Source organism: Leucopleurus acutus (assembly GCF_964270905.1).
Source record: "Leucopleurus acutus genome assembly, chromosome: 1".
Classification (NCBI taxonomy): Eukaryota; Metazoa; Chordata; class Mammalia; order Artiodactyla; family Delphinidae; genus Leucopleurus; species Leucopleurus acutus.
The window spans coordinates 145,487,191-145,513,230 of record NC_139142.1 but is presented as its reverse complement, the minus strand read 5'-3'; the positions used below and the strand labels follow the sequence as shown (position 1 = coordinate 145,513,230).

General features: G+C 38.0%; 1 protein-coding gene across 1 annotated transcript in view; it reads left to right on the top strand.

Moving 5' to 3' along the window:
• The window catches only part of CHRNA5 (cholinergic receptor nicotinic alpha 5 subunit), a gene marked incomplete at its 5' end in the record, with an annotated part of 60,349 nt that extends 36,010 nt beyond the window's left edge, over nt 1-24,339 (top strand). The window contains 5 exons of the mRNA XM_082836008.1: nt 12,125-12,276; nt 16,989-17,033; nt 18,594-18,703; nt 20,349-21,177; nt 23,991-24,339. Of these exons, the coding sequence (XP_082692134.1) occupies nt 12,125-12,276; nt 16,989-17,033; nt 18,594-18,703; nt 20,349-21,177; nt 23,991-24,152 (1,298 nt within the window). The 3' untranslated portion in view covers nt 24,153-24,339. The remainder of the gene's footprint in view (nt 1-12,124; nt 12,277-16,988; nt 17,034-18,593; nt 18,704-20,348; nt 21,178-23,990) is intronic.
• Nucleotides 24,340-26,040: the final 1,701 nt, after the last annotated feature.

The following is a 26,040-nucleotide window of genomic DNA, read 5'->3' as shown; positions in this document are numbered from 1 at the left end:
AGACTCATCACCAAGACCAATGTCAAGGAGTTTACTGACTATGTTTTCCTCTAGTTTTATGGTTTCAGGTCTTATGTTCAAGTCTTTAATCCATTTTGTGTTAATTTTTGTGTATGGTGTAAGATAATGGTCCAGTTTCTTTCTTTTGCAAATGTCTGTCCAGTTTCCCCAGGACCATTTATTGAAGAGGCTGTCCTTTCCCCATTGTGTATATCTATCTATCTATATACATTTTAAAAATTGAAGTATAGTTGACTTACAATATTAGTTTCAGGTGTACAATGTACTGATTCAATATTTTTATAGATTACACACCATATAAAGGTATTGACTATGTTCCCTGTGCAGCATATTACATCCCTGTGACTTATTCATTTTATAACCCATTGTATATTCTTGTCTCCTTTATCATAAATCAGTTGACCATATATGTGTAGGTTTATTTGTGGGATCTCTATTCTGTTCCATTGATCTATGTGTCTGTATGACAATACCATACTGTTTTGATTGTTATAGCTTTGTAATGTAGTTTGAAACCAGGGAACATGATCCCATCAGCTTTGTTCTTTCTCAAGATTGTTTTGGCTATTTGGAGTCTTTGGTGTTTCCATACAAATTTTAGGATTGTGTATTCTATTTCTGTGAAAAATGCCATTGGAATTTTGATAGAGATTGTATTAAATCTGTACATTGGTTTGGGCAGTGTGGACATTTTAACAATGCTAATTCTTCTAATCCATGAGCATAGTATATCTCTCCCTTTATTTGTGTCTTCTTCAATTTCTTTCATCAATGTCTTATGGCTTTCATTCTACAGGTTTGTCACCTCCTTGGTTAAATTTATTCCTAGGTATCTTTTTCTTTTTGATGCAACTGTAAATGGGATTGTTTTCTTAACTTCTCTTTCTGATAGTTTGTTATTAGTGTATACAAAAGCAACAGATTTTTGTATATTCATTTTGTATCCTGCAACTTTAAACTGAATTCCTTTATTCTAAAAGTTATTTGATGGAGTCTTTAGGGTTTTCTCTTTGTATAATATCATGTCATCTGCAAATAGTGACAGTTTTACTTCTTCCTCTCCTATTTGGATGCCTTTTATCTCTTTTTCTTGGTTAATTGCTCTTGCTAGGATTTCCAACACTATGTTGAATAAAAGTGGTGAGAATGGGCATCCTTGTCTTGTTCCTGATCTTAGAAGAAAAGCTTTCAGCTTTTCACCATTGAGTATGATGTTAGCTATGGACTTGTTGTATATGGCCTTTATTATGTTGAGGTATGTACCCTCTCTATCCGCTTTGTTGAGAGTTTTTAATCATCAATGGATGCCGAATTTTGTCAAATGCTTTTCTGCGTCTATTGAGATGACCATATGATTTTTTTTTGAATTTAAGTTGATATTTTTATTCAGCAGGTTCTTATTAGTTATTTATTTTATACATATTAGTGTATATATGTCAATCCCAATCTCCCAATTCATCCCACCAGCACCCCCCAACACCCCGCTTTCCCCTCTTGGTGTCCATACATTTGTTCTCTCCATCTGTGTCAACCATATGATTTTTATCCTTCATTTTGTTAATGTGTATCACATTGATTGACTTCTGGATATTGAATCATCCTTGCATCCCTTGAATAAATCCTGCTTGACCATAGTGTATGCTTGTTTAAATGTATTGTTAAATTTGGTTTGCTAATATCTTGTTGAGGATTTTTGCATCTATGTTCATCAGGAATATTAGTCTGTTATTTTCTTTTCTTGTGGCATCCTTGTCTGATTTTGGTATCAGGGTAGTGTTTGCCTTGTAAAATGAGTTTGGAAGTGTTCCTTCCTATTTTTTGGAAGCGTTTGAGAAGGACTGGTATTAATTCTTCTTTAAATGTTTGGTAGAATTCACCAGTGAAGTGCTTGTTTGGTCCTGGATTTTGTTTGTTGGGAGGGACAAAGTCTTAATTTTTAAAAAATAGACTATTCCTGGGAAAGTTATAAAACATCAAAAAGAAATAAGGAAAATAAATGCAGTGGCATTGCACATTTTTATGTTTATTAAGAAAACTTATGGGGTAATTGTTCAAATAGCTTTTCTGAAGGTTATACCTATACTGTTTGTTATATTTTCTCAATTCTGATATACTACTATATTTGTACATATATTTCTCAGTCATTAGTTAGTCATAAAGAGGTTCTCTTTTAGTAACAGCTTTATTGAGATACAATTCACATACCATATAATTCATCTATTGAAGGTGTATAATTCAGTGGGTTTTACTATATTCACATGCAGCCATCACCACAGTTGATTTTAGAACATTTTCATATCCCCCCCAAAGCACCCCCTCTCTAGGCAATCAAAAATCTGCTTTGTGTTTCTTTAGATTTGCCTATTCTGGATACTTCATGTAAATGGAATCATATAATATGTGGTCTTTTGTGACAGGCTTCTTTTATTAGCATAATGTTTTCAAGGTTCATCTAGGTTCTAGCATGCATCAGTAATTCACTCATTTTTATGTCCAAATAATATTCCATTAGATATACTATGTTTTATCCATTTATCATTTTCTGGGCATTTGCATTGTTTCTACTTTTTGGCTATTATGAATAATGCTGCTATGAACATTCATATACAAGTTTTTGTATGGACGTCGGTTTTCATTTGTCGTGAGTATGTACCTAGGAGTGGAATTGCTAGGTCTTTGGTCACCCTTTAACTTTTTAGGAACTGCCAGACTGTTTTCCAAAGCAACAGTACGATTTTACATCCCCACTAGCAGTGTATGAGGGTCCCAATTTCTCCATATTTTTACCAACACTCGTTATTATCTGTGTTATTTATTATAGGTATCTTAGTGGGTATGATGTGGTATCTCATGGTTTTGATTTGCATCTTCCTGATGGCTAAAGGTTTTGAACATCTTTTCATGTACTTGGCCTTTCTTCTTTTAGATAACTTACCTATTTTTAAATTGGGTTGATTAGGTTGTTGGGTCTTTTATTATACAAGTCCCTTGTCAGATGTATGATTTGCAAAAACTTTCTCCTGGTTCCCTCTTTTTTTTTTTTGAATTTTATTTTCTTTATTTTTTTATATAGCAGGTTCTTATTAGTTATCCATTTTATCCATATTAGTGTATATATGTCAATCCCAATCTCCCAATTCATCATACCACCACCCACCACCATCACTTTCCCCCGTTGGTGTCTATACGTTTGTTCACTACATCTGTGTCTCAATTTCTGCCCTGCAGACTGGTTCATCTGTACCATTTTTCTAGGTTCCACATACATGTGTTAATATACAATATTTGTTTTTCTCTTTCTGACTTACTTCACTCTGCATGACAGTCTCTAGATCCATCCACAGCTCTACAAATTACTCAATTTCATTCCTTTTTATGGCTGAGTAATATTCCATTGTATATATGTATCACATCTTCTAAAATCGTTCATCTGTCAATGGGCATTTAGATTGCTTCCATGTCCTGGTTATTGTAAATAGTGCTGCAATGAACATTCGGGTGCATGTGTCTTTTTGAATTATGGTTTTCTCAGGGTATATGCCCAGTAGTGGGATTGCTGGATCATATGGTAATTCTATTTTTAATTTTTTAAGGAACCTCCATACTGTTCTCCGTAGTGGCTGTACCAATTTACATTCCCACCAACAGTGCAAGAGGGTTCCCTTTTCTCCACACCCTCTCCAGCATTTGTTGTTTGTAAATTTTCTGATGATGCCCATTCGAACTGGTGTGAGGTGATACCTCATTGTAGTTTTGATTTGCATTTCTCTAATAATTAGTGATGTTGAGCAGCTTTTCATGTGCTTCTTGGACATCTGTATGGCTAAGACATTTCTTTGGAGAAATGTCTATTTAGGTCTTCTGCCCATTTTTGGATTGGGTTGTTTCTTTCTTTTTCTTTTTTTCTTTTTTTTTTTTTTTGCGGTACGTAGCCCTCTCACTGTTGTGGCCTCTCCCGTTGCGGAGCACAGGCTCTGGAAGTGCAGGCTCAGCGGCCATGGCTCACGGGCCCAGCCACTGCCTGGCATGTGGGATCTTCCCGGACCGGGGCACGAACCCGCATCCCCTGCATCGGCAGGCGGACTCTCAACCACTGCGCCACCAGGGGAGCCCTGGGTTGTTTCTTTTTTAAATATGGAGCTGCATGAGCTGTTTATATATTTTGGAGATTAATCGTTTGTCCATTGATTCGTTTGCAAATATTTTCTCCCATTCTGAGGGTTGTCTTTTCGTCTTGCTTGTAGTTCATTTTGCTGTGCAAAAGCTTTTAAGTTTTATTAGGCCCCACTTATTTTTGTTTTTATTTCCATTACTCTAGAAGGTGGGTCAAAAAAGATCTTGCTGTCATTTATGTCAAAGAGTGTTCTTCCTATGTTTTCCTCTAAGAGTTTTATAGTGTCCGGTCTTACATTTATGTCTCTAATCCATTTTGAGTTTACTTTATTTTATTTTTTAACATCTTTATTGGGGTATAATTGCTTTACAATGGTGTGTTAGTTTCTGCTTTATAACAAAGTGAATCAGTTATACATATACATATGTTCTCATATGTCTTCACTCTTGCGTCTCCCTCCCTCCCACCCTCCCTATCCCATTGAGTTTATTTTTGTGTATGGTGTTAGGGAGTGTTCTAATTTCATTTTTTTACATGTACCTGTCCAGTTTTCCCAGCACCACTTATTGAAGAGGCTGTCTTTTCTCCATTGTGTATCCTTGCCTCCTTTGTCATAGATTAGTTGACCATAGGTGCATGGGTTTATCTCTGGGCTTTCTATCCTGTTCTATGGATCTATATTTCTGTTTTTGTGCCAGTACCATATTGTCTTGATTACTGTAGCTTTGTTGTATAGTCTGAAGTCAGGGGGTCTGATTCCTCCAGCTCTGTTTTTTTCCCTCAAGACCACTTTGGCTATTTGGGGTCTTTTGTGTCTCCATACAAATTTTAAGATTTTTTGTTCTAGTTCTGTAAAAAATGCCATTGGTAATTTGATAGGGATTGCATTGAATGTGTAGATCGCTTTGGGTAGTATAGTCATTTTCACATTATTGATTCTTCCAATCCAAGAACATGGTATATCTGTCCATCTGTTTGTATCATCTTTAATTTCTTTCATCAGTGTCTTATAGTTTTCTGCATACAGGTCTTTTGTCTTCCGAGGTAGGTTTATTCCTAGGCATTTTATTCTTTTTGTTGCAGTGGTAAATGGGAGTATTTCCTTAATTTCTCTTTCAGATTTTTCATCATTAGTGTATAGGAATGCAAGAGGTTTTCTGTGCATTAATTTTGTATCCTGCAACTTTACCAAATTCATTGATTAGCTCTAGTAGTTTTCTGGAGGCATCTTTAGGATTCTCTGTGTATTGTATCATGTCATCTGCAGACAGTGACAGTTTTACTTTTTCTTTTCCTATTTGTATTCCTTTTATTTCTTTTTGTTCTCTGATTGCCATGGCTAGGACTTCCAAAACTATGTTGCATAATAGTGGTGAGAGTGGACATCTTTGTCTTGTTCCTGATCTTAGAGGAAATGCTTTCAGTTTTTCACTATTGAGAATGATGTTTGCTATGGGTTTGTCGTATATGGCCTTTATTATGTTGAGGTAGGTTCTCTCTATGCCCACTTTCTGGAGAGTTTTTATCATAAATGGGTGTTGAATTTTTTCAAAAGCTTTTTCTGCATTTATTGAGATGATCATTTGGTTTTTATTCTTCATTTTGTTAATATGGTGTTTCACATTGATTGATTTGCATATACTGAAGAATCCTTGCCTCCCTGGGATAAATCCCACTTGATCATGGTATTGTACCTTTTAATGTGTTGTTTAATTCTGTTTGCTAGTATTTTGTTGAGTATTTTTGCATCTATATTCATCAGTGATATTGGTCTGTAATTTTCTTTTTTTGTAGTATCTTTGTCTGGTTGTGGTATCAGGGTGATGGTGGCCTCAGAGAATGAGTTTGGGAGTGTTCCTTCCTCTGCAATTTTTTGGAAGAGTTTGAGAAGGATGGGTGTTAACTCTTCTCTGAATGTTTGGTAGAATTCACCTGTGAAGCCATCTGGTCCTAGACTTTTCTTTCTTGGAAAATTTTTAATCACAGTTTCAATTTCATTACTTGTGATTGGTCTGTTCATATTTTCTATTTCTTTCTGGTTCAGTCTTGGAAGGTTATATCTTTCTAAGAATTTGTCCATTTCTTCCAGGTTGTCCATTTCACTGGCATAGAGTTGCTTGTAGTAGTGTCTTAGGATGCTTTGTATTTCTGCCATGTCTGTTGTAACTTCTCCTTTTTCATTTCTAATTTTATTGATTTGAGTCCTCTCCCTCCTTTTCTTGATGAGTCTGGCTAAAGGTTTATCAATTTTGTTTGTCTTCTCAAAGAACCAGCTTTTAGTTTTATTGATCTTTGCTATTGTTTTCTTTGTTTCTATTTCATTTATTTCTGCTCTGATCTTTATGGTTTCTTTCCTTCTACTAACTTTGTGTTTTGTTTGTTCTTCTTTCTCTAGTTCCTTTAGGTGTAAGGTTAGATGATTTATTTGAGATTTTTGTTGTTTCTTGAGGTAGGCTTGTATAGCTATAAACTTCCCTCTTAGAACTGCTTTTGCTGCATCCCATAGGTTTTAGATTGTCGTGTTTTCATTGTCATTTGTCTCTAGGTATTTTTTGATTTCCTCTTTGATTTCTTCAGTGATCTCTTGGTTATTTAGTAATGTATTGTTTAGCCTCCACGTGTTTGTGTTTTTTACTGGTTTTTCCCTGTAATTGATTTCTAATCTCATAGCATTGTGGTCAGAAAAGTTGCTTGATATGATTTCAAGTTTCTTAATTTCACTAAGGCTTGATTTGTGAACCAAGATATGATCTATCCTGGAGAATGTTCCATGCGCACTTGAGAAGAAAGTGTAATCTGCTGTTTTTGGATGGAATGTCCTATAAATATCAATTAAATCTATCTGGTCTATTGTGTCATTTAAAGCTTGTGTTTCCTTATTAATTTTCTGTTTGGATGATCTGTCCGTTGGTGTAAATGAGGTGTTAAAGTCCCCCATTGTTATTGTGTTACTGTCGATTTCCCCTTTTATAGCTGTTAGCAGTTGCCTTATGTATTGAGGTGCTCCTATGTTGGGTGCATATATATTTATAATTGTTACATCTTCTTCTTGGAGTGATCCCTTGGTCATTATTTAGTGTCCTTCCTTGTCTCTTTTAACATTCTTTATTTTAAAGTCTATTTTATCTGATATGAGTATTGCTACTCCAGCTTTCTTTTGATTTCCATTGGCATGGAATATCTTTTTCCATCCTTTCATTTTCAGTCTGTATGTGTCCCTGGGTCTGAAGTGGGTCTCTTGTAGACAACATATGTATGGGTGTTGTTTTTGTATCCATTCAGCAAACCTGTGTCTTTTGGTTGGAGCATTTAATCCATTCACGTTTAAGATAATTATCGATACGTATGTACCTATTAAAATTTTCTTAATTTTTTGGGTTTGTTTTTGTAGGTCCTTTTCTTCTCTTTTGTTTCCCACTTAGAGAAGTTCCTTTAGCATTTGTTGTAGAGCTTTGGTGGTGCTGAATTCTCTTAGCTTTTGGTGGTGCTGAATTCTCTTAGCTTTTGCTTGTCTGTAAAGGTTTTGATTTCTGCATGGAATCTGAATGAGATCCTTTCCTGGTAGAGTAATCTTGGTTGTAGGTTCTTCCCTTTCATCACTTTAAGTATATCATGCCACTCCCTTCTGGCTTGTAGAGTTTCTGCTGAGAAATCAGCTGTTAACCTTATGGAAGTTCCCTTGCATGTTATTTGTCATTTTTCCCTTGCTGCTTTCAGTAGTTTTTCTTTGTCTTTAATTTTTGCCAATTTGATAACTATGTGTCTCAGCGTGTTTCTCCTTCGGTTTATCCTGTATGGGACTTTTTGCACTTCCTGGACTTGGGTGGCTATTTCCTTCCCCATGTTAGGGAAATTTTCGACTATGATCTCTTCAAATATTTTCTCGGGTCCTTTCTCTTTCTCTTCTCCTTCTGGGACCCCTATAATGTGAATGTTGTTGCATTTAATGTTGTCCCAGAGGTCTCTTAGGCTGTCCTCATTTCTTTTCATTCTTTTTTCTTTATTGTGTTCCGTGGCAGTGAATTCCACCATTCTCTCTTCCAGTTCACTTATCTGTTTTTCTGCTTCAGTTATTCTGCTATTGATTCCTTCTAGTGTATTTTTCATTTCAGTTATTGTATTGTTCGTCTCTGTTTGTTCTTTAATTCTTCTAGGTCTTTGTTGAACATTTCTCGCATCTTCTCGATCTTTGCCTCCATTCTGTTTCCCAGGTCCTGGATCATCTTCACTATCATTATTCTGAATTCTTTTTCTGGAAGGTTGCCTATCTCCACTTCATTTAGTTGTTTTTCTGGGGTTTTGTCTTGTTCCTTCATCTGGTACATAGCCATCTGTGTTTTCATATTGTCTGTTTTTCTGTGAATGTGGTTTTTGTTCCACAGGCTGCAGGATTGTAGTTGTTTTTGCTTTTGCTGACTGCCCTCTGGTGGATGAGGCTATCTAAGAGACTTCTGCAAGTTTTCTGATGGGAGGGACTGGTGGTGGGTAGAGCTGGCTGTTGCTCTGGTGGGCAGAGCTCAGTAAAACTTTAATCTGCTTGTCTGCTGATGGGTGGGGCTGGGTTCCCGACCTGTTGGTTGTTTGGCCTGAGGCGACCCAACACTGGAGCCTACGCAGGCTCTTTGGTGGGGCTAATGGCAGACCCTGGGAAGGCTCATGCCAAGGAGTATTTCCCAGAACTTCTGATGCCAGTGTCCTTGTCCTCACGGTGAGCCACAGCCATCCCCCGCCCCTGCAGGAGACCCTCTAACACCAGCAGGTAGGTCTGGTTCAGTCTCCTATGGGGTCACTGCTCCTTCCCCTGGGTCCTGATGTGCACACTACTTTGTGTGTGCCCTCCAGGAGTGGAGTCTCTGTTTCCCCCAGTCCTGTTGAAGTCCTGCAATCAAGTCCTGCTAGCCTTCAAAGTCTGATTCTCTAGGAATTCCTCCTCCCATTGCTGGACCTCCAGGTTGGGAAGCCTGACGTGGGTCTCAGAACCTTCACTCCAGTGGGTGGACTTCTGTGGTGTAAGTGTTCTCCAGTTTGTGAGTCAGCCATCCAGCAGTTATAGGATTTGATTTTACTGTGATTGCGCCCCTCCTACCGTCTCACTGTGGCTTCTCCTTTGTCTTTGGATGTGGGGTATCTTTTTTGATGAGTTCCAGTGTCTTCCTGTTCATTATTGTTCACCAGTTAGTTGTGATTCTGGTGCTCTTGCAGGAGGGAGTGAGAGCACGTCCTTCTACTCTGCCATCTTGAACCAATCTCCCCTCATTTCCTCTTTAAATAGTGAGGGAAGAAAAACTACTCTTAAGTAACTACTGTGATCAATACTAAGTATTATACTTTAGGAATGCCAAACTAATGAAATGATTCCTACGTTCCAGGATATTGGTTTCTTTGGTGACCCAAGACTTATGTGACATAATTGAAAAATAATGCAGAACAGTATGATATAAATGAGAATAGTATAATATAAATGCCCCTGGATTCCAAGGAACCTAGGTTGAAAGTGATTGATTTAAAGTATTTATTTTGAGTAGGATGAGCACACATTAACTATTCACAACAACTTTTTTCTTATATTTATAAATTTATTTATTTTTGGCTGCATTGGGTCTTCAATGCTGTGTGCGGGCTTTCTCTAGTTGCAGTGAGCAGGGGCTACTCTTCGTTGTGTGCGGGCTTCTTATTGTGGTGGCTTCTCTTGTTGCAGAGCATGGGCTCTAGGCGTGTGCGCTTCAGTAGTTGTGGCATGTGAGCTCAGTAGTTGTGGGCTCTACAGTGGACTCTAGAGTACAGACTCAGTAGTTGTGTCACACAGGCTTAGTTGCTCCATGGCATGTGGGATCTTCTTGGACCAGGGCCCCAAGCTTTTTCCCCTGAATTGTCAGGTGGATTCTTAACCACTGCACCACCAGGGAAGTCCTCACAGCAACTTTCAAAATATAATTTTTTAGTTTGATTCAGTTTCTATAGAATTTAGCTTATATACAGTATCACATTTTCGGAGCCAGTCCTTACTACTGGGCTGTAAATGTGGATGCTGTCTTTGATTACCAGTGTATTTCCTGCATTTGGCATGGTGCCTGATACAAGGCACATTCTGTTAAATGTTTGTTGAATGAATGAATGAACAAACACTGGTGTGGGCTTGAGGTCTCGGCATGTGATATTAAGCTCTTTTAGAAAGTTGTCCCAAGGTGGAAGATGTTAGGGTGGAAAGAGCAAAAGGTAGAGGGGAGGCCTTCAGAGCTCTGCCACTGATGAGCTCTGTAGCACTGGCCTTTCTGGTCATATATCCTCATTTGTGAAGTGAGGGAATGTATTGGATCATCTCCCTTTTAATATTTTGAGGTTTATGAGCAGTATAAACTTAAAACATTTAGAACCAGCTAAAGAAACATAACCTCTAAGTAGAATTTGAGTGCGCCATTAAGGTTTTGTGCTAAAATACCACTGACCTTTGCACCTGGCATTTCTGTAAAGTTGTGCTAAGAAAATGGTATTTTTAGTATTGGATGTACTAAGAAGGTATTCACAAGGCAGTATCTTAAATGTTCTCATTAAGTAGAATGTTAGGATAAATTTATCATTTTGTTTATTTATACCCTATCTACTTTCTTTCAAACAAAATTTGAGGTGGCAATTCAAGTTAGTATTTTTTTCCCTAAGGTAAAGTTTCCTTAGATTCTGTTAAAAAACATTTTGTTATCTCTGTCTGTTAAACAACCTTAAACTTTTGTTGTTTCCATTTTAAAATAGGATCAGAATAGGAGAAATGGTTCAATAATGCTATTTTAACTTGAACCTCTGAAATTAACAGCTTTTGAACATTAAAAAGAATGCCTCTCTAGTGTATAATATTCTAACTGAATTGAAATCTCTCCATTGCTGCACATTTCAGCATAAGGAGGCTTTTACAGAGGCATGGCACAAACTCTATGATACTTATAGATTAAATCAAATATCCTAAATTGCCTAGGGAAGCAAGACATAAACTCTGAGGAGTAAGCTGCTCTATTAATGAAGAAATAAGCAGTGAAAGAAAATCAGGGAATGGGTTTCCTCTAGCTAGAGTAACCAGATACTTTTTAATAGCTCCAAATAGAAAACATGGTCTATCACAACAAAAAGAGAAGATTTTGTGAAAGTGCTAATTTTCTGTTAAATCATTTCTTTTAGGTTAGAGAAAGGCCAACACTAGCTACTCTAAATCCCTATGTATATACTTTATGATAAATAAGCCAGTGACATTTTGTTTTAAATAAATGTTTTTTCTTTGTAAAATCATGAGTCTTGAGTAAATGTCATCCTTGAATTTCACACATTCCACATTTCCTTGATAGAGACTCCAGTGTCCGTAAAACACTGAAAACTCATTTCTTTAAAGAGGCTTACTTAAGCTTATTAGAAGTGTAAACATAACTGTGATCCATAAATCTAACCAGTCTTTGGCTTATGGCATCTAAAACTTTTTAAATTTTATCTTTTTTTTTTTTTTAAGTCTTAGGCCCTAAGGTAATTGTATACAAATGTATAGCAAACAGATGTATGACAAATCTGAATAATTTGGTCAATATTTATATATTTGTCTATTAAAAGCATGTAAATTAAAGCATGTTTATTTTACATTTATAGTTGATCAATAAACTTTAATATATCTGTTTTCTAGGTTTGGAATTTTATGACAAGCAACCCCCCTAGCCCTGGTAATTTAAAAGCTTTTGTTACTTAGTTTTTAAATTACTCTGTATTAAGTACTGAGTGCTTCTTTTGGAATTCAGCATATTTCCATGTGAATAATCTGATTTAACTAAGAAATATATCTGAACCAGAGTGTCCCTTATTGATCACAAACATTTAAAAATCTCCTTCATTTTAAAATCGCCTTTGACAATAGCCAAAATAATACTTTGGTTCATTAGTAATGTGAAACTTTTTTAAAGTAGAGGTATTTGGTGGGAGAGAAGCCAATCCACTAACTTTTAAAAATTTGTTATACAGGATTAGCTGAACCATCCTTTGTTGCCAAACATGAAGATAGTTTGTTTAAGGATTTATTTCAAGACTACGAGAGATGGGTTCGTCCAGTGGAACACCTGAATGACAAAATAAAAATAAAGTTTGGCCTTGCAATATCTCAATTAGTGGATGTGGTAGGTGTGCATATCATTCATATTCAATTTCACACAGGTCTATGGAGAGCGTATTGTGTGCCCAGGCACCGTGCTCGGCTGCAAAGATTACAAAGGTGAATGAACATAGTCTTTTTCCTCCAGGAACTCACCAGGGAAAAACAATTATTACACCACAGACATAGGAATACTGTATGTTTATGTAATCTTGTGTAGTTTAGAAATCATTTTATCTCATTTGGTAATTAAAATAGGTCTATTTTTTAATAAATTCAAAGATATTAAACCCTTTATATGGAAGTTTCTCCTTAAATATGTTAAAAAATATGACCAAAAAGTCAAAAAATTTAAAAGAAAAAACCCAAGAGTTATAGTTGTAGATTTTTAGGACCTAAAAGGGATCTCAACAGATCATTGCCTCAGTATCACACTTAAAACATTTCTTAGGTTTTTCCATGTAACATTTACCAGGTAGTAAATTCCCCATTGTAACTTGTTCTTACTGTCAAGAGATTATTTCTATTTTAAACTAAAAGGTTCACGCTAATTTTTAAACTAGTTTCTTCTTTTTCTGATCATGTCAATCAATAATTGTTTCCCTGTTGTGTTCCCAGAATAGTCAAATATGTGTGTGTGTATGTATGTATGGATACAGATAACATTTATAGGTGTGCCTTTATTTTCTGATTAGAGAAGCAATGCATGATTTTTGGAAAGAATTTAGAAAGTTCAAAAAAATACGAATAAGAAAATAAAACTTGACTGTAATTCTACCACCCAGAAATGACCATTGGTAACATTTTGTTGTGTTTCTTGCCAGTTTTTTCTTTGTGAATATGTTACAAAATTGAAGTATTATTTTAGATATAATTTTGATTACTGCTTTTTCCCCTATTGTTACACGATGAACATTTTCTTATTATAATCTTCAAATGTAATTTTTAATGGCTGTATTTCATTTATAATTTATTTAAACATTCTCTTATTGTTGGCAGAAGCTTGTTCCCAATTTTTCCTATTATAAAGGACAATGATGAATATTTGTACATAAATGTTTGAATTTCTCCTTTCCTTAAGAAAGGTGATGAATCAAAGGATATACATTTTTGAAGTCTGTTGACTGATATATGTAACCTAATTGCTTCCAGAAAGATCAATGAATATGGACTCTGTGCTTGATCCTTTGCTAGGCAATACAGGAAGATTTTAAATATAAATTAAACATAGGGAAGTAGGAAGTAAGTTAGTAGGGCTTGCTTTCAACTTTTCTTTCTAGCTGGGACTGTCAGCATGTAAATGGAGTAAGTGTAGAATGCTGCAGTACTAAATCGTGATGTCACAGAGATCTGGGATTTCCGATCTTGATGACTGAGATTATCAAAGAAGCCTGGGTAGAAGAAGTGGCACTTGAGCTGGGCTTGTGCTAAGTGTAGGATCTGGCATGCAGAGAGGAAAGAACTTTAATAACAAGGAACAGTATAATCACAGGTACATAAGCGATACTGAGCCTTTTTGTTCGGCTGTTTAGATCGATGGTCTGACTGGATGGTAGAGGAGGTGAGGAGTGATGCCTGTGTACCACTGTGCCTTTGCTCCTGCCATTGCTTCTGTTTGGAGAACTTTCCTTCTCAGCACAAGCCATTTGTCCTTCAAGGCCAAATTCATCTGTCAGACTCTGAAATCCGAACTTCCTAAGACAGTCTCTCTTCTGTTGCAGTTACACTGACTGGCACTCAAGTGCTGGCAGGGCCGCCTCAAAGCAGAGTGAGCTTTAGTCCTTGTGTCTGTCCCAGAGCCTAGCATGGTGTCTGGCACGTAGTAAATGCTGAGTGAATGAGAGATCTGATGGGTAACAGACATGGTAAAAGCAGTACTTTAAGAGGATCAATAAGATAATTAAATACGTGGCTTCAAAGAGTGAAAGATGAGAAGCTTGAGAGGCAAGTTAGATCAAATATAAGAAGGAACAGGACTTGACCACTGAATATGGAGGGAGGCATCTTGTTTTGAAGCCTAGGTGGTTAGAAGGGTAACCAATTTGAAAGAGAAAATTGGTTGTTATGGGGGCAGGGCAGAGAAGACGATGGGTTTGCTTTTGGTATGAGGTCATTGTGGTCCATTCAAAAGAAAATGTTCACTGAGGACCTTGGAAGGTCAAGACTGGCTCAGAGGTGAGAGACGAGGCTGAGGATGTCAGTTTGGAATTGCTGGCCTGGGGGTGATTGTTGAAAACTTTGAATTGATGCAGTTTTAAAGCAGAGAGAGCAGGAGCCTGATCCTTGAAGAACATTCATAGAAAGTGGTAGAAGCAAGGGTTAGCCAAGCAGAGACGTTGAGGAAGGGTTGCTTCTTGAGAGAAGAGCCCAGAAAATATACGGTCGGTGACAATTAGAGGGGAGGAGGACTAGAGTCAAGGAAGATGAGGGTCAAGGGCCCTGGACATTGATAGAAGCTTCACTGAATTGCTTCTCAGTGGGTTTATGTTCCTTTTAATCGCTAAGGTCTTTGCCCCGCAACCTTGTGATCATGTTTAGTGGCTCTTCCTTGAAGTTTCCTCAGATTCCTATCTTACTTCCTACATGTTCTCGCTCTGTCTTTTGAAAATATCAGTGTTGGCTTGTTTGTTTTGATTTTATTTTTATGGTCAGGTTAAAAAAACCCCTATTACCCCTAAAACTTTTCTGCCATGCTTATGAGTAGTTAACATTTCTTTATCTGTGGTTTCCTCCTGAGTGTCATCATACATTTGTCTTCACTCAGTTTGGTTTTTTTTTTAATTAATCAATTAATTTATTTTTGGCTGCGTTGGGTCTTTGTTGCTGCATGCAGGCTTTTTCTAGTTGCGGCGAGAGGGGGCTACTCTTCATTGTGGTGCACGGGCTTCTCATTGTGGTGGCTTCTTGTTGCAGAGCGCAGGCTTCGGTAGTTGTGGCTCATGGGCTCTAGAGTGCAGGCTCAGTAGTTGTGGCGCATGGGCTTAGTTGCTCCACGGCATGTGGGATCTTCCCGGACCAGGGCTCGAACCTGTGTCCCCTGCATTGGCAGGTGGATTCTTAACCACTGTGCCACCAGGGAAGTCCCTCAGTTTGGTTTTTGTTGCATCCTCCACTGTGTTGAACACGTGATAGATGCTCAAGAGATACTTGAGGTTAAAAGAGGCTGTATCCCCCTAAGGCAATGGCTAACCCACATCTTTGGGGCCAGTTGTGAACTTATGGGTTTTTCTTTTATCTATGTTACTATTAAAGATACTAAGTATGGACTAGGTCCTAGCTCACAGAGCAAAATCTATGTGTGTTCACATTTTTCTGGTGAAAAGGTCTATAATTTTCATTAGATTCTCAAAGACGACCTACTGCCATGCAGCATCACAGGTAATATGTTTACCAGAACTTTCCTAATTTTTAATGCCTCTGGTTAGAACTTTTGTCTGAAAGGCATATTCTAATACAGAGCTCAGCAGTTATTCTGGATGGTGTGTGACTTTGGGGTGGACGGTAGAGCTGGTGGTGTAGCGTTTAAATTTAGGAGTTTTGAGTTTTAGAATTGGTTTTACCACTAATTGGTGGTGTGATTTTAAGCAAGTTGCCTCACTGGGCCAGTTTTCATATTTGCAAAATGAAGGGATTACAGTAGATAAAATCTCTAGGTCCTTTCCAGCTCTAGTGTTTTAATCAAGGAAAATTGCTCATTGGAAGACACAGTGTCAGAGGGATGGCCATGCTGTATTTCCTAGGACCCATTCTTTCCATGTAGGGACCTAACAGCTGTCTTTGTCCCTAGGGATGTGCTTCCTTCTGGCCTCCTCCTTTCTCCTAGGTCATTCACCTGTTGTTCGGATGGGCTAGGGAATGGAAACACTCCAGTCACCTAAGCTATTTATATCCCATCCTCTCTACCCAACTGTAGGGATTACCTTGTGCTTCTGTGTGTCTGTGTGCTCTGAGCATTGTATCCTACACAGGGTCTGTTTGTGGTTGATGATCATGGTGATCTTTTACTGGTTCAGTTGGCTCCATGATATTTCAGTAAAACTTAATGAAAGAGTTATCACTTTAATTAGGCCTTGAAAATTCAGTGAAGAACTGGCGTAAGTGAAGGTAAGACAGCAGGAAGGTGTAAGTAGCAAGGACCCCTGGTCCTCTAGAAAAGTAGGATGTAAAAGCTTTATGAAGTTGCCATTCAAGGCTCTGACATCCATATTTTTTTCTACGTAACAGCTCCATGGAGAGATTCAAATATGTGCCTCAGCAGAAGCAAATGACAAGTTATAGTCCCTCAAGAATGCACACATTGTATCTCACTGATTGTAAGATGCACATTTTTCCACATTTTAGCACTTCTGAAGTCAAGATGTCTTATAATTAATGACAACTTACAATTCATTATCACCCTTTTTCTTTCTTAGTGCTAAGTACATAAAATAATGTTGTGATTCTTAGATTGCATCTTAGATTTGAGGAAATGTAGTAGCTGAGGCTATTAATATTAAATCTAAAAATGCCAATGGTGTCCTTTCGGGCAGCTTATCTGAAATACAGAGTATGTTGGAAGGAGTAATGTGAAATTAGGCTGGTAAAAATATCCTGCTTTTCTAGAGAACCAGATTGATGAACAGAACGTAGGTACTATATATAGAGGAGTGTTTATATAAAACTGAGAAAATTCTTATTTAAAGAATTATTGTTTCCGTAATTGAAATAATCAGCCTTATTTAAATTTTTATTTCATAGGATGAGAAAAATCAGTTAATGACAACCAATGTCTGGTTGAAGCAGGTATGTATAAAATTCAAAGGGCCACCCAACTGTTGACTGGTGCCACTGTTATTACAGGGTTTGTAGCATGAGTATCTGGTCTTGGTGGATTGGCAGGAGGCAGAAGGCTGAGGTAGATGGAGTCTTGTATTCATTCAGTTAATATTATTTGAGTGCCCGCTATATGCCAGGCACTGTTCTGGGCACTGGGGAAACAGCAGTGAACAAAACAGACAAAAGTCTAGGCCCTCAATGAACTTCATTCCAATGGGGGGAATAAATAGGAAGTTGTATAGTACCTTTCAAGCTGATAAGCTTGGAGAAAAATACACCGGGAGAGCAGATAGGGAGGGTTGGGGACTGTACTTTTAAATAGGATGGGCAGGGGAAGTACCACTGAGAAGGTAATATTTGAACAAAGACTTGAAGGAGGGGGAGAAGCAAGCTATGTGAGTATCTGGAGGAGGACTGTTCCAAGCAGAGGGGACAGAAACGTGCAAAGGTCCTGAGGATGGAGGGTGCCTGGCGTGTTCAGGGAGCAGCAAAGAAGCCAGCTGGCTGGAGGTGAGTGGCCATGGGACGGGTGTAGGAGATGAGGTCAGTGAAGCAACAGGAGGCCGATGGGTGTTCCTAGCATAGGTTATGAGTAGTGGCTTCTAGGCCACTGTAGGATTTTGGCTTTTACTCTTCAGTGAGATGGGAACAGGCAAGAATGTAATGATTTATTTTTATGTTCATAGTCTCTCTTATGTAAAGAACTTCTTTTCTTTCTGGGCCAGATGTCCCCAACTGCTGTTGAGTGCTTCCCTTTGTTCTTTATTATTGCTGATTTTTAATACCTACTGCCAGTTTCCTAACCCCCAATTCCTGAAAGACATGTGTGCTTTCCTTGGGGTGCAAGTCTTTTTTTTTTGCGGTACGTGGGCCTCTCACTGTTGTGGCCTCTCCCGTTGCGGAGCACAGGCTCTGGACGCGCAGGCTCAGTGGCCATGGCCCACGGGCCCAGCCGCTCCGTGGCATGTGGGATCTTCCCGGACCGGGGCACGAATCCGTGTCCCCTGCATCGGCAGGCAGACTGTCAACCACTGCGCCACCAGGGAAGCGTGGGGTGCAAGTCTTGACATGATCACAGAATTGTTACTGTGTGGAGGTGGGACAAGGTGTTTAACTATGTGGAATGTGTAATAAATCCAACTGCTCTTTGCATGGACCAGTCCAGCCAGTCATTGACAAGACAGCTAGAAAAGAGAATGTTTCCCTTGAACTTGGACTTTAGGTGCCCATGGCTGCAGCTCCTGGGCATGGTCAGCTGGTGGGAGAAGAGGTGTTGAGCAGATCCATGAATGTACGCAGCTCTGGTCCTCGCCTGTGTCTCCTGAGGACCATGGCTAGAGCCACCACATGAGGGGACAGGGCTATATCCTCCAGTGCCCATAAGAAGGACATGGAGGTGAGTTTTCTTTATTGGGAGTAGAGGTGACTTCGTGTCTGAAATGTCTGGATTTGGCAAAGAGAGTATAGCTTTCAGTGTTTTTGACTGTTAATTTTATTGAAATTGAGTCAGGTTTCTTTGTTTTAAAGGAATGGATAGATGTAAAATTGAGATGGAACCCTGATGACTACAGTGGAATAAAAGTTATACGAGTCCCTTCAGACTCTCTCTGGACTCCAGACATTGTTTTGTTTGATAAGTAAGTTATATCCAGAATACCATTTTTTGTTTTCAAAAGAAAACAACTGTATTACTATTAGGCACTAGTAATTTTTTCTTCCTTTTGAAAATTGTTTAGCTATAAAGTCAGAGGACTTAATCTCGTGTTCTCTCATTTCATGAACCTACAGATAGGTTCTGTGGATCCTCTCCCTTTTTTGGTATATTGTTTTCTGATCGTAAGTGTTCTTGGATTTCAAAAATTTGTAAAACATTTGGGAAGTCCAAAAAGGCATAAGGAAGTTGGGGGGAATATAATCAATCCCGTTATTACCATCACTTGGTGGCAACCACTGTTATAAACTTACACGTATGGTGGGCTTACTCTGTGCCTGGCATGATGCTCAGTGCCTTATCTTTATTCATTCAGTTCTCAAGATAACCTTATGAACTAGGTACGATCACATCTATTTGACAGATGAGAAAATGGAGGCCAAAGATAGTTACACTTGTCCAGGATCACACAGCTCACACGTGGTGCGTGGGGAGTAGCCTGACATCCCCATTTACACTCTTATTTTCTAGACTACATATTTGGCAGACTGCCTTCCAGATTTTTTGGTAATGGTTAAAAATAGTTAAGGTCAGGCTGTATGTTTAAATATGCATCCTTCTAATTTTGCTTTAAATACTGTATAAGAATCTCCCACAATGAGGAATGTTGGATTAACTATTAACTCATATTTGTAGGTATTCTACCTAAGTGTGTTTTGAGGATGGTTTTTAACTTAGGGGAGAGGATACTTCTGGGTGCCAGTTTCATTTTTTTCTAGGACCAACCACTCCAGGGCATTTCTGGGAATTTGTGCTTATCCTAGTGCACTTTGTCTTGTTTGCAAGAAGACATTGACATGAGGACAGAGCAAATGCTAAGCGAAAAATACCTTTCACTTTTCAAACCTTTACCTCCATGCTTCTCAACATGGAAGGAGTGAACAAAGCATGATGCAGCTTCCTGGAGCATCATCTTACTCTAAGTCATTGCAAACATTTGGATATTTAACATGGATATATCACAGAGGAGTGTGCAAAAGTCACACGAATTTTAAGATAGAGAGCAATATTTCCAAGATAGCTCATGTTGGTGGTGATGTTTCCTGCTAGACTTCTCCAGTGCGTGAGTTCACACGATGGCAGAGTTGGAGAAGAACGGCTGTTTTCCAGGGCTGTGCCCAGTTTGGGGCTATTGTTCTTTCCCTGTCAGTGTAGGAAGCATCCAGTATCTGTCATGGAGGGAGAAGAACACTGACGGGAGAAGGGGACATCTAGGAATGTGGATTCAGGTTCTGGCTCTGTGCACATCCATTGTTATAAATTAGCCTAATTACATTTTGTGTGTAATCAAAGTGAAATCATTTCAACCACTTGAATCTCAGGATTCTGTGAATATAGATCTGTCAGTCCTGGAGTAGACATGGAAATAGGGGTTTAGTTTCAATGGAGTTAGATATTTAAGGGCAGTGTCTTTAAACTAGAGTCCCCTACGTGGAGCAGGTATATCCCAAGTGTAATAATTTAAAAAGTATTTCGTGCTATGGTATAGGTTTTCTTTTATATTAGGCTTGTAAAACGCACGCCCAGGTTGTTTAATCTCTGCATTGTTACTGTGCATGTGTGTATTTCAGTGCAGATGGACGTTTTGAAGGGGCCAGTACGAAAACTGTCGTCAGGTACGATGGCACTGTTACCTGGACTCCGCCGGCAAACTACAAAAGTTCCTGTACCATTGATGTCACATTTTTCCCATTTGATCTCCAAAACTGTTCCATGAAATTTGGTTCTTGGACTTACGATGGATCACAGGTTGATATAATTTTGGAGGATCAAGATGTTGACAAGAGAGATTTTTTTGATAATGGAGAATGGGAAATTGTGAGCGCAACAGGAAGCAAAGGAAACAGAACCGACAGCTGTTGCTGGTATCCTTACATCACTTACTCATTTGTAATTAAGCGTCTGCCTCTCTTTTATACCTTGTTCCTTATTATACCCTGTATTGGGCTCTCGTTTTTAACCATACTTGTCTTCTATCTTCCTTCAAATGAAGGTGAAAAGATTTGTCTCTGCACTTCAGTACTCGTGTCTCTGACTGTCTTCCTTCTTGTTATTGAAGAGATCATACCCTCATCTTCCAAAGTCATACCTCTAATTGGAGAATACCTGGTGTTTACCATGATCTTTGTGACACTATCCATCATGGTCACTGTCTTTGCTATCAACATCCATCACCGTTCTTCCTCAACACATAACGCTATGGCTCCGTGGGTCCGCAAGATATTTCTTCAGAAGCTTCCAACACTGCTTTGCATGCGAAGTCATGTAGATAGGTGCTTCAGTCAGAAGGAGGAAACTGAGAGCAGCCGTGGACCAAAATCTAGAAACACACTGGAAGCTGCACTTGATTCCATTCGCTACATCACAAGACACGTCATGAAGGAGAATGATGTCCGTGAGGTCTGTGACCACGTATATTTACAAATGCAGATCTGTTTTAATTCTAAGTTGGGCAAACAGCATGACCCTTAAGACTAAGTATAGATTGAGGGCCAGAGATGTTGACACACTGTTCTGTAAAAGATCTTTACTAAAATTTCAGTTAAAACATCTGCAAAATGTGGCATGTACACAAATCTCACGTCTCCTTTTCCCCCATCAGCATCTTGGATGACTTTTGAAAACACTTTGTGTTATGCTGACTGTTCTGTTATTCTAAGGCATAGTAATCCTGCCGTTTGGTGTTGGCTCTGACATGATTAACTGTTTTAATTTGATCTTCAGTAACTTTGTTTCTGGATTCTATAGTAATCTGCAGACACAACTGCATTATAGTTTATCAAAAGTGATTTCATTTTTTAAAGAATGAGTCTAATGGAGCCTTTATAAATACAGCCAAGATATTTTTCTAGAATAAATTTTTTTGTTGTTCACTTATAAGAATGTTAGCGAAATCAAAAGCAGTAAGGTATTCTCAGGTGTTATATATTATACATCAACGTGTACAAGTGAAGCTTAGTGTAGTACTTAATAATATGCTTAATTTGCTTAAAAACAAAAATTTGCTCAAAACTTTATTATAGAAAAATAACTCACTGGCTCCTTATTTAAGGTTAATATTTAAAATGCAAGAATTGAACTATGAATACATTTTATTAATGTGATCATATTGAACTGGAGTTTTCTTTCAAAACATGTAATATTTCAGTCTTGTCACTATTCTTTATTTCTATTGTGTAATTTTTAAAAATTCTTTATTTTTGGCTGCGTTGCATCTTTGTTGCTGCGCGTGGCTTTCTCTAGTTGCAGCAAGCAGGGGCTACTCTTCGTTGCGGTGCACGGGCTTCTCATTGCAGTGGCTTCTCTTGTTGCAGAGCACAGGCTCTAGGCGCATAGGCTTCAGTAGTTGTAGCATGCGGACTCAGTAGCTGTGGCTCACGGGCTTAGTTGCTCCGAGGCATGTGGGATCCTCCCAGACCAGGGCTCGAACCCGCGTCCCCTGCATTGGCAGGCGGATTCTTAACCACTGCGCCACCAGGGAAGCCCTGTGTAATATTTTTAAAGCTACGACTATAGTACTATTTTCATAATTGAATTTACTTTGAATAGTCACATTAAAATTATATGAATTCTCTCACAGATATAGAGAACAAACTAGTGGTTACCAGTGGTGAAAGGAAAGAGGGGGGAAAGGTAGGGGCAGGGGACTAAGAGGTACAAACTACTATATATAAAAAAGCTATCAAGATATATTGTACAGCACAGGGAATACAGCCAATATTTTATAATAACTTAAATGGAGTATAAGCTATAAAAATTTAGAATCACTATGTTGTACACCTGAAACTAATATAATCAAAAAATAATAAAATAGTACCTAGAATAAAAAATGTATATGAATTCTAATCTCTAAAGCCTTTTTAAATGGAAAAATTTCTAGCAGGCGTGGTAAGCAGGTGGAATGAATCCGGTAAAATAACAGCCCTCCCCCCAAAGGGACATTTGACATATGTTTCTAATAAACTTTTAAAAAAATTTTATTGTAGTTGATTTACAATGTTGTTTTAATCTAATAACCTTTTAATGCTTGTGGATCATAAAGTTTCTATTTGGTGTAAGTATAATTAGTTTATAAGGTAAAGCTATCAATGGAGTCTTAAAAAATACAGATATTAGGGGCTTCCCTTCCCTGGTGGCGCAGTGGTTAAGAATCTGCCTGTCAATGCAGGGGACACAGGTTCGAGCCCTGGTCCGGGAAGATCCCACATGCCGTGGAGCAACTAAGCCTGTGCGCCACAACTACTGAGCCTGTGCTCTAGAGCCCACGAGCCACAACTACTGAAGCCCGCATGCCTAGAGCCCATGCTCCACAAGAGAAGCCACCACAATGAGAAGCCCACGCACCACAACGAAGAGTGGCCCCCGCTCGCTGCAATTAGAGAAAGCCAGTGCGCAGCAACGAAGACACAACACAGCCAAAAATAAATAAATAAAATTAAAAAAATACAGATATTAGATAATGATATGGATTGAGATGGGATTTAATGAATGTCTGCAAAGTGTTGTGCAAAAGGATCCGAGCTCCTTCCAAGAGGGCCAGTAAATAGGGTTTATTTTCAGGGGAAAAACTTATAAGTAGAGAAGCAGTAGGGTGTTTATAATCCATTAAATTCTACATTATCCTGAAACTTGGGGCACAGTTCCTGTAGAAGACCCGGTACTTCATAGAGAAAAGGGGCTAGGGAAGCTCGTGGTCAAGGAAGTGGCCTGGTGGGAGGGAACCTCTGGTGCTCGGGGCCTGGTCTCAGCCTGCCCTTCCCTTGAGGTCACTCACACCTGCTGAGCCAGCTCCCTGCTTGGGCTGCGAAAACAGGGAGGGAATGAGCTCACCAGAAGCTCTGAACTCATGAGCTTAGGTTCAAATGGTCCCTAGGAAATCCTAGGAAAGTAAAGCAGGTGGGGTGAGGAAGAAGATTAACAGCTGTTGAATACATATTATTCTGAACCAACTTTTAATTTGTCATGAAATTAACTTCAGGCTGGATTATCTTCAAAAATTAAAAGAAGTAAACAATACTGGGCCGAACAAGTAATAAAGATAACTGTATATAGTAAGAATTAAAAAGATGTTTTAAAGTTTGTTTTAAAATATCTAAGTACTATATTTTATTAAAATTCTATCAGAATAACCCACTTATATTACAAGTCGATGTGTAAATTTACGAATTTTGTGTCTTAATTATTTAACATGGGTTTTTTGTTTTTTGAAACAGGTTGTTGAAGATTGGAAATTCATAGCCCAGGTTCTTGATCGGATGTTTCTGTGGACTTTTCTTCTGGTTTCAATTGTTGGATCTCTTGGGCTTTTTGTTCCAGTTATCTATAAATGGGCAAATATAATAGTACCAATTCATATTGGAAACGCCAATAAGTGACACTTCCCTAGGGGCTGTAGTAGGAATTTAGTTAAAAGGCACATAATTCTTATGGCACCTATAAAATTATGAAAATGTAAATTGTGTTTAAAATTTGATGCAAGCTTCAACAGATTAACAGACACTAACATCAGTTTATCTCAATAGACTGCCCATTAGAACATCTACCTGCATGACTGAAGTAATAACTGGCTGAATAACATTTGATCTTTTAAAAATAGCAACACAAAATATTATCTAAACTGTACTAGTAAAAATCTAATGTTTGTATCCTGTCAATTAATTCTGCTTTGTAATCAACAGTTAAGTTCATCTTTTGACTGTGCTGGAAAATTCCTGTTGTATTTGAAGACTGATTTCATTTAGTAAAGGTACACGTTTAAAAATTCTCTCTGTCCTGTATTCATTGGGTAAGAGCTAATCTTAAGTATAATATATTGCTGTATTAAATAAGCTGACTACTTGGTATGATAATGATTGAATGTGATGCTACTTTTCTATAAGGAACATTTTTAAAAAATGAAAAATGGGAACTGGGAACTCCTTTAAGGCTTACTTTATTTTGTAGATGCGTAAACTGAATAATTATTAACTATTTTTACAGCCTACCTTCCATTGTGAAATCATACAACAGATAACTCGTGTCGACATGCAGTAGCATATCCTTAACAAACATTCATTTCAATCCTTTTGTCCACTTTTTCCCACAATTAATAGAACCACCTTCTATATAAATTCTGGTAGCATCTTTTTATCTTTGATCTTGGAAGTGTCCATGACAACTAAGTGAATCCCATTTTAAGAACACGTCTGTGGATACTACTAAATTGTTCTGTGAGAAAACCATCTTCTAAAATTAAAGGTGGTATTGTAATTATGTATAAGCACATTGTTACATACCTGTGATGTTTCAATTTTATCTCTTTCATTCCAACAGTTACAGTACTAGAATATTAGTGTTGCAAGGGCCTTTAGACGCAATCTGGTCTTAGCCTATTACTACTTACTTATTCAATACAGTATCACGTATCACAGGTAGACAAGTTAAAATTTCATCTCTACTGTCATACAGAGTGAAGTAAGTCAGAAAGAGAAAAACAGATATCGCGTATTAACGCATATATGTGGAACCTAGAAAAATGGTACATATGAACCGGTTTGCAGGGCAGAAATTGAGACACAGATGTAGAGAACAAACGTATGGACACCAGTGGGGGAAAGGAGCGGGGGGGTGGTGGTGGTGGTGGTGGGATGAATTGGGCAATTGGGATTGACATATATACACTGATGTGTATAAAATTGATGACTAATAAGAACCTGCTGTAAAAAAAATTAATAAAATAAAATTCAAACCAACAAAAACAGAAAAAAAAATTTTTCATCTTTAATGTCCCTGACTCAGCTATGACCAGGAAGAAAATACTGACAGAAATCTTGTATCGATTTCGAACTCTTAGCTCTTGAGAGAACAACTGCCTTATTTATTTATAGTAACAGATCTAAGTTCAATTCAACACTCCTTAGAAGGCAGAAGGGATCCTGTCTAATTTCCCTTTTATTTTAGGCAGGTGTTTAATGCTATTTAGTGAGTGAAAGTCTCCTCGTTCGATGAGTTTAAATTGCCAGTTGGCTGTCATAGCATGTATATATCCCCGATCCCTCTTATTATGTCTCCATTACTATTACTTTAAAATTTTACATGTAAATACATTTTATAGAAATCTTCTTTTGGCTTACTGAAACATGAGTCACAGTGGGCTGCAATTTTGTCAGTTTTATTTTTGCATAGGAAAAACATCATAATGACTAATGAGAAGATTAAAATGGTCTCTGTGTATCATCATCTCTTGCCAGTGGTTATTCAGATTCAGAAGTGGAGTATGGGATA